Genomic DNA, 9,080 nt, shown 5'->3' with positions numbered 1-9,080 from the left:
ATTACGATTTAGCTTTGAATTAGTTTCAGTTGCTGGAGATAAAACGGGCGCTGCGATATTCTCTAAATCTCTAAAAGTCATATCTGGTGATGATCACTAGCAGCCTCAAGCCTTCTTACATTCTCTCGGGCAATTCTTCTTGTTTCATCGGAAAATGTTTACTCTCTGCTGGGATTTCAAAGTTCATCTATTTTTATTAAATGTGAATTCTGTTCTCTGTAGAATGGACCAGCCATTACTATGGCGTGACTGAATCAATAGATTTACCCCACATATAGGTAGACTGTGCACCACGTCATAGTTAGAGATTTCCTACATTACAACAGTGGCAACAGTTCTAAGGTAATTCATTGGCTGTAAGGCGCTTTGGGACATCCTCAGGCCATGAAAGACGTTATATAAATCCAAGCTCTTTCCTTTGCTTATTATCCAGTGACAGGTCCCTTCCAATAAAGCAATGGTTCGGTTTCTAATATTCCTGTTGCTAGTTGCTGCGCCTGCGCGGGAAACACGGGGAATCGTCTGTAAGCGTCGAGCAAAAGACAATTTACCCGATTTATCTGAGGATGGGGATATCATCCTGGGTGGAATATTTACCGTGCATTTAGATGCGAATCAGGGCGTTCCTTCACTTACCATCACTCCGACAGAAACAGAATGCAGAAGGCTAGTCTAGCTCTTGCCGTGGACAAATGTTCCTTCATTTGCTGTAGAAAACTGCAAAAACTGTTACTCTCTCACCAGTGCGAAATATAAACTTCTGGCGGGTTTAAATAGTTTTATCGGTGTCCTATAGCATCATTATTTTCAGATGATTTTGAATCGGAGAATCACTTCCTCAGAATGATCATCCTTCAATTATTAAATTTAACATTTTACATCGAGGTAAAACGTAGAATTAATCCTCACCATAATATTTAATTCTTGTTAAGCTTTTCTATTGCCAGTCCTCGATAAAAATCGTGGCGTGGTCAACACGACCTTCCAATGGAATACCGAACAGTAAATGTAATGCATCGAGGGTACGCTAAATATATATCACACAGGTATTGAATGTTGTGCTGCAGCGCTGATGTTATGGGAACTAGTTAAGCAATGTTATGTGACTATCTATAAATATAATCTGAACCATGATCTGAAAAGATATACTGAAACATATCCGACACTCTGGTACAGTTGCTGTGAAACCAAATATGTCCTGAGCACCGTGAAACAGTCTGAATCGCTGTGTCTTCAATACAACAGAGGAGAAATACCTGCTGTTCTTACCATGTTCGAAGGCTGGGTGTTGTACAGGCAGCTAAATCATCGAATTAGATTGGAACTAAAAGCAAATCTGCAAACATACCACTAAGTTCTTCACTTTGGGTTGACAATTATGTCACTTTCTTCTCTTTCCGTTTTACCTGTCAGGCAATGTAAACGTTGCTAGATATTGGGATAGAAAATGTATTTATTCTGATATAAAGTACCGATTCAGATACAGTCTATACGGAGCCAGATGATCAATATTGTGCTTCAGTTGGTGGCCTGGATTTTGCGATCAGCAGCGAATGAACTGCACTCGCCCATCATTGAGTTTATAGCTGCCTACAGACATTTTTGTGGGGTTTTGCACGGCAAACTACGGTAATTGGAGATCCACTTCAGGCGGCGCCCCCGACAGGGAATCTGGGATCTGTGTGAGCAGAGCAAGCAACAGCGCGCCTCTTTAACCAATCAGATTGAAGAATCCTTACTGAGGCACTCAGTGTCTAAAGCAGGAAGTGTATGTTAGAATATTTAATTCTTAAAATCATGTACAGATATCGAAATAAAGAGTGGCAAAATAAAAATGGAATTAAGAGAGAAAGATTACAGAGAGAAAGATAAACTAAAAAAAATCTCCAACAATAATTACAATATGCAGGAATCAGACTCCCCATTTGTAAAAGCATATTTTCAGTGCCAGAGAGGTTGTTTGGCAGTAATTAAGACGTATTACGCTGTTAACAATTCACTTACATTTGAATGGCGAAAGCCTAAATTTTTATGGCCTGTTTAGTGGGTATCTAGCGATTAGGTGCCCCAACTTCACGTCCTTCGATTTATTTCAATGTCGAAGCTCTCGGTGACATTCTTTTATAACGAAGCTTCTGGAAGAGCAGAGCAACTGGGACGGCAACTTCTTGATGTCCATGTTTAACTGGCACGTGCGGACACCGGTAGTTGCTGACCGATTTATTCCATAATAACTGTGAGCATTGATAGCCTCACCATTACTCTCACCGCAACATCCGGATTCAGTCTTATTGACGTGAGTATGCAAGAGTAGAGAGTTTAAGGTGTGCATGGATACATGAAGAATTAGATGTGACTAATCTGATCCTTTTTTGTTGTGACAACAGGTATTAAAATTGAATATCGTCACTCATGTTTAATATAACTGCTTAATCGTGCCACTAAATACCAACATTGGCGAATACTAATTGAAGGATAGTCATGATAATTCAAATTATAATGTTAATATATGTACCTGAAGCCACTTTCAATTACTATATATATCGATATTTAGTACAGGGCTCTGTGTATCGCTATGCGAGGAGAATATTACTCCTCCTTTGTATGGGGTTTCCAATCATATCTCTGATTAGAAAGAGAGAAATCCATCTGGAGATCGTCACTGTTTTTCTCGGTTACGGTTTATCTACAACATGAACAATATTAATGTGTTCTAAGGGCTACGGGGAACAGACGGGGGAGTGGGACTAGCTGAAGTGCTCTTGCAGGGAGCCGGCACGGGCTCGATGGGCCAAATGGTCTCCTTCTGTGCTGTAACCATTGTATGATTCTATGATTCGAATTATATTTTGAAATACCTGATTGAATCATGAATTGAATATCCGTACCGTGTCTTTTTATCTAATCCCACAGTTTTCTCTTGTCGACCTTCCGCTTGGTGCAGACCATGATTTTTGCTATTGAAGAAATAAACCAGAATAAAGCTCTCCTTCCGAATCTCACTCTGGGATATAAGATCCACGATGACTGCTCGTCCTCCGCGATTGCCTCAAAAGCCGCGCTCGCTTTGGTCAATGGAGAACAAGAACTCATTGATTACCCGGAATGTAGAGGTTCCTCCAAAGTGGCGGCCATTATTGGTTGTGATATATCCACGTCCTCCATAGTAACTGCAAGGACAATTGGTTCTTTCCGAATTCCGATGGTAACGTCTCAAATATTTGACTGCATTTTCATTAAGACGGTGTTTAGCTTTCTTGGTCAGAAAAAGTCTCAGGTTGGAAACCGTGTCAAGACTGAGTTACTTGATGCAGGACATGAATTGCTCTGGTCGCAATGTGTAGCGACAGTAAAGTCATAATAAAGAAGTTATTTTAGAACATATTTACGGTTCCATTAGAACATTCGCATGGTTGAAATCTACCGGAACTAGTTATCATACAACAATACTGACCAAAATATTAAAAATTGTTTTATTAATTCCAATAACGTGTTGTACGTTTTAATATTATAATTATGCACACATATCTAATGATTCGCACTGAAAATCTTGAAAAACATCATATTCCTTCTGTATAGTTAATTCCAAGAACACAACGCGTTTAATGTTTTCATATATTTATGATTTCCTATGCAGGTTAGTTACTTCTCTACTTGCGCCTGCCTCAGCGATAAGCAAGAATACCCTACGTTTTTTCGAACTATACCAAGCGACAACTATCAGTCCAAGCTTCTCGCTGAACTAGTGAAAACTTTCGGCTGGACTTGGATTGGAACAGTTAGAAGTAACACCGATTACGGTAATTTCGGAATGCAAGCATTTATCGAACAGGCTCAAAAATTTGGGGTTTGCATTGCGTACTCTGAATCATTTTACAGGACCGATCCTGCGGAGAAAATAAGCAGAGTAGTGCAGGTGATCAAACAGGCGACTACAAGGGTCGTGGTGGGGTTTTTTCCATCCCGGGGAGATGCGAATTTTGCTTAAGGAAATTTTGCGTCAAAATGTAACCGGCATACAGTGGATTGGAAGTGAAGGGTGGGTTACAGAAGATCTACTCCCGCCTGAAGAAAGAGCAAGTCTTCTCGTTGGGGCAATTGGTACGACAACCCGAAGGGCAGAGATAGCCAGCCTCAGAGCGCATCTTCTTAAAGTTCACCCTTCCAGGTTTCCTGGCAGCATTTTGGTGACGGAGTTTTGGGAAACGGTTTTCACGTGCTCGTTACGGACGGACAATGTGACAAACCCAAGAAATTCTGCATTTCAAGTGCGGCAGTGCACAGGGAAGGAACAATTGGATGAGATAGAAAACGCATATCTTCCAGCAATAATGGACGGAAGTTCCTACCACGTGTACAAAGCGGTCTATGCTGTTGCTCATGCACTTCACGGTCTGCTGTCCTGTGAAGAAGGCAATGGACCCTTTATGAATAACACATGTGCTCATATTTCAAATTTTGAGCCCTGGCAGGTAGGAAGACATGTACATTATATTTTAACGCAATCCTTCCCAGATAGAACTCATCTACAATGTGGATAGATATCATCATAATTTGAAGCGTTAATTATTCCATTTTCATCTGTGACCTTTTTTCATCATTAACTACTGTATTTTAGCAACAAATTCAATTTTACTGATCAGACCATACTTTCAGAGAATGAAATAAAAAGAATAAAACACCAATAATTAAAGTATGAAAAAACAGAAAGTACTAGAAGTGCATTTCAAGCCAATAAACTCCTGCAATACAAAGGCTGATATAAAAAAGAAAGACACATTTTTGTAAATAAAAAACCCAGGAAATGCTGGAAATACTCAGCAGGTCAGGCAGCACGTGTGTCAAGAGAAACGTTTCAGGTCGATGACCTTTCTGCAGAACTGGAAATGGTTAGAGAAGTAGCAGGTTCTAAGCAAGTACAGAGGCCGGGACAGGGGTGAGGGGAGTCAAGAACAAAAGGGAGGGTGCATGATAGGGGGCGTAAGAACATAAGAACATAAGACATAAGAGCAGGAGTCGGCCATTTGGCCCCTCGGGCCTGCTCCGCCATTCAATAAGATCATGGCTGATCTCCTACCTCATCTCCACTTTCCTGCACTATTCCCATATCCCTTGATTCCCTTAATATTCAAAAATCTATCGATCCCTGTCTTGAATATACTCAACGACTGAGCCTCCACAGCCCTCTGGGGTAGAGAATTCCAAAGATTCACCACCCTCTGAGTGAAGAAATTTCTCCTCATCTCAGCCCTAAATGGCCGACCCCTTATTCTGAGATTGTGACCCCTGGTTCTAGACTCCCCAGCCAGGGGAAACATCCTCCCTGCATCTACCCTGTCAAACCCTGTAAGAATGTTGTATGTTTCAATGAGGCGAAAGGAGATGGTAAGGGGGCAAGTAAAGAAACAAGAAGCAAAGAGATACTTTTATATAGCGCCTTTCACGATCTCAGGACGTTCCAACGCGCTTTCCAGCCAATGAAGTACCTTTGAAGTGCAGTGACTGTTGTAAGGTAGTTAGTTTGTGCACAGCCATGTCCCATAAACTCCAAAATGACAGCTGACCAGATCATCTTTATTAGGTATTGGGTGAGTGATAGGTGTTGGCATGGACAAGGGAAGGGCTCTCCTGCTCTTCTTCTTCTTCTGCTATCGGGTCTTTTACTTCCCACTTGAAGTTCTCACATGAAACAAGGCGCATCGGACAGAGCAGCACTCCTTCAGTATTGTACTGAACTGTCAGCCTAGATGATATACTCAAGTCTCTGAAGTGGAACATTGACCCAAAACATTCTGGCTCAGAGCCAAACGTGCTAACATTGAGCCACGGCTAACATTGTCATTTTAATCTATGACCCATGGTCAGAAACATGTCGCTTATAATGAAAGGTCGGCACCCAAAGGTTATTTGTTTATGTTCGGCTTCTGATTGCCCTGTCGTACTTTTCCAACATTTCGGTTACAAGTTAATATACCTGAATTGAATGTATATATCTATGTGCACCTTATACCTTTGACAGCTAAATACTTACATGCCCTGCATTATTCTTCCGTAGCTGCTCCATTACCTACACGCTGTCCAGTTCACAACTTGGACTGGGGAAATCGTGTATTTTGATGAAAATGGTGATCCAGTCCCTACATACGAATTAATAAATTTGCAAAAGAATTTGGAGGGTACAGTTGAAATTGTAAAAATTGGCTATTATGATGGTTCAGCGCCTTTAGGACATGAATTTGTCTTGAACATCGAGGATATCGTGTGGAGCAGCGTTGGAAGTAAGGTATGTTCCTTAAGGTTCTCGCTGACAAACCATGGAAAATCAATGAGCTTCAGACCCGCAAAATTGAGAACAATTGCATGTGTGCGTTTTTATAAATCTTTGTGATGTGGACGTCGCTGGCAAGCCAGGTATTTATTGCCCATCCCTAATTGCTCTGCTTTACTACAACCGAATAGTTTGCTAGGCCACTTCACAGGGCAGTCTTCGCTCCTTTTTTTTCTTTAGCTCTCTCTTTTCTTCCCTCCATAACTTTTTGATCATCTTCAAAATACTGTTGTTTCGCCGAGAATTTTTTCTGTGTTGTTGTTGTGGTTGTTTTTAATTCTTCCCAACAACATTCAATTTGGATGTACTTGGATGGTTGCTATAATATCACCACTTCGTTCTAATGGCCCGTATACAATAATGTTAATCAGTTAAGCATTCAGAGCTAACAGACGAAATTGCCATCATTAGCTTGGGAAAAAGTCTGCACCGCCAGTGACTGTAAAGTGACAGGCAAGTTACGCCGATAGGCCTAGAATTTCATCTCTGAAGCCGCCATTTCCCCAAAATATTATGTACTATTTTCTACAATTTAACACTAAATTCTACTGATTTTTAAAAAAATCGTTCAGGGGATGTGGGCGTCGCTGGCAAGGCCAGCATTTATTGCCCATCCCTAGTTGCCCTTGAGAAGGTGGTGGTGAGCCACCTTCTTCAACCGCTGCAGTCCGTGTGGTGAAGGTACTCCCACAGTGCTGTTACAGAGGGAGTTCCAGGATTTTGACCCAGCGACGATGAAGGAACGATGATTCTAAACTATGCTCACAGCCACCAATTTCTCATCGTTTTCTAAACAGTTTTTAACTGGATCATTCTTTCTCGGCCAATATCAAAAAGAACAGAAAGAGGAAGATTGTCTCTTAGTATTGGAGTATTCGAGGTCACTGATAGGTCACAAATGATGAATATTGAATCATTTTGCAGAAAGTAACGCATGTTTTTCCTTTTCCACTTAATTGAGACATTGAGATTATCAATTACACAGTTTAAAAAAACATTTTTACTTACATGTAAGGACCATTCCTTCACAGCAGTATCTACGTTATAACAGGCAAAGGGATATAATCCATAGTTTGCCCAGCGTTACCTAACTGGAAAACAATATCATTTCACTATTCCAGTTAAGTAACTACTTGAATGTATTTAAACGCATTTTACTTTTGCAATATCTAAGTGAATTTGACAAGTGTCCGTTGACGTTTGCAGCTCTTTGTCACAAATCCTGACGACGGAGAAAACATAGGAATATAACATAAAACAGGGGAATTGAACTAATTGGATAGCTCTACCAAAGATCCGGCACAGGGACAATGGGCCGAATTGCCTCCTTCTGTGCTGTATCATTCTATGATTCTATGAGATGGATAACATGAGTATGTTTTCCTTTGATTAGATTCCACGTGCAATTTGTTCAGAACCCTGTCCTCCTGGAACAAGAAAAGTAAACAGGAAAGGGCAATCGATATGTTGCTTTGACTGTGCAGAATGCGCCGATGGGGAGATTAGCAACACTACAGGTATGTAAAGACAAATGTAGCTTCCGCAGTTCTGTGGTCACAAGGGCTTCTGTATTAAAAACGGGAACCTTTTATTCTTTCAGATTCTATAGATTGCTTGAAGTGTCCTTTGGAATACTGGTCCAATCAACAAAACGATCGATGTGTTGTCAAGAAGATTGAATTTCTCTCCTTTGGAGAGATTCTGGGATTTGTGCTAGTGACACTTGCTTTAGTGGGAGTGTGTTTTACATTGGCTATAGCTGCTATATTCTTCTGGTATCGAGAAACTCCTATCGTTAGAGCTAACAATTCCGAGCTCAGCTTCCTGCTTCTGTTCGCACTAATGCTTTGCTTCCTGTGCTCACTCACCTTTATTGGGGAACCATCCGGGTGGTCTTGCATGTTGCGCCGCACTGCGTTCGGTATTGCATTTGTTCTCTGTATTTCCTGCATTTTGGGGAAAACCATTCTTGTTGTGACGGCCTTTAAAGCAACTCTACCCAACAAAAGCGTGATGAACTGGTTTGGACCAACTCAGCAACGGTCAGGCGTGTTCATCCTTACAGTTATTCAAGGTTTAATATGCACTATCTGGCTAACTGTATCACCCCCCTATCCAGTGAAAAACACGACCTATTATAGAGACATCATTATTTTGGAATGTGACGTGGGGTCTTTGAAAGCCTTTTATTTTGTGTCGAGCTATATTGGTCTTCTGTCCACTGTCTGTTTTCTGCTCGCTTTCCTTGCCCGGAATCTTCCAGATAATTTCAACGACGCGAAGTATATAACGTTCAGTATGCTCATCTTCTGTGCCGTTTGGATAACTTTTATTCCAGCTTATGTGAGCTCTCCTGGAAAGTACACTGTGGCTGTAGAAGTGTTTGCTATCTGGGCATCAAGCTTTGGTTTGCTTGTCTGTATTTTTGCTCCAAAGTGTTATATTATCTTACTGAAACCGCAGAATAACACAAAGAAACATATGATAGGCAAAGGGCCTTCACAGTAACTCTGAAATTCTAGGCATTTGCGCCTGTACTATGTTCCACCTGAGCATCTATGTAGTTGTACATGTATTATGTTCCATCTGCATAATTCTTACGGTAAGCGCATAACGCTTGCTTATTAAACCTAGCTTGGATTCACTGGCGATGTGAACTGTCTTTATTTTTCTAAGAAACGAAGGCAGATGGATTCAATTTTATACATTCGTGAACGCCCATTATCAATTATACTTGTGTGCACACTCGGAG

General features: G+C 41.0%; 1 protein-coding gene across 1 annotated transcript; it reads left to right on the top strand.

The window, feature by feature from the left end:
* Positions 1–457: 457 nt before the first annotated feature.
* LOC147115427 (extracellular calcium-sensing receptor-like) lies at positions 458–8,836 on the top strand. Its single transcript, XM_085989419.1, is given in 7 exon segments — positions 458–666; positions 2,914–3,205; positions 3,638–3,967; positions 3,969–4,472; positions 6,056–6,283; positions 7,722–7,845; positions 7,929–8,836. Coding segments are annotated over 7 exon segments (2,595 nt in total).
* The last annotated feature ends 244 nt before the right edge of the window (positions 8,837–9,080 follow it).

The sequence above is a fragment of the Somniosus microcephalus genome, chromosome 6 (assembly GCF_052327205.1).
Source record: "Somniosus microcephalus isolate GS21.2 chromosome 6, FLI_Smic_1.0, whole genome shotgun sequence".
Classification (NCBI taxonomy): domain Eukaryota; kingdom Metazoa; phylum Chordata; class Chondrichthyes; order Squaliformes; family Somniosidae; genus Somniosus; species Somniosus microcephalus.
The sequence above is the reverse complement of the archived record's forward strand: the minus strand, read 5'-3'. Positions and strand labels throughout refer to the sequence as shown.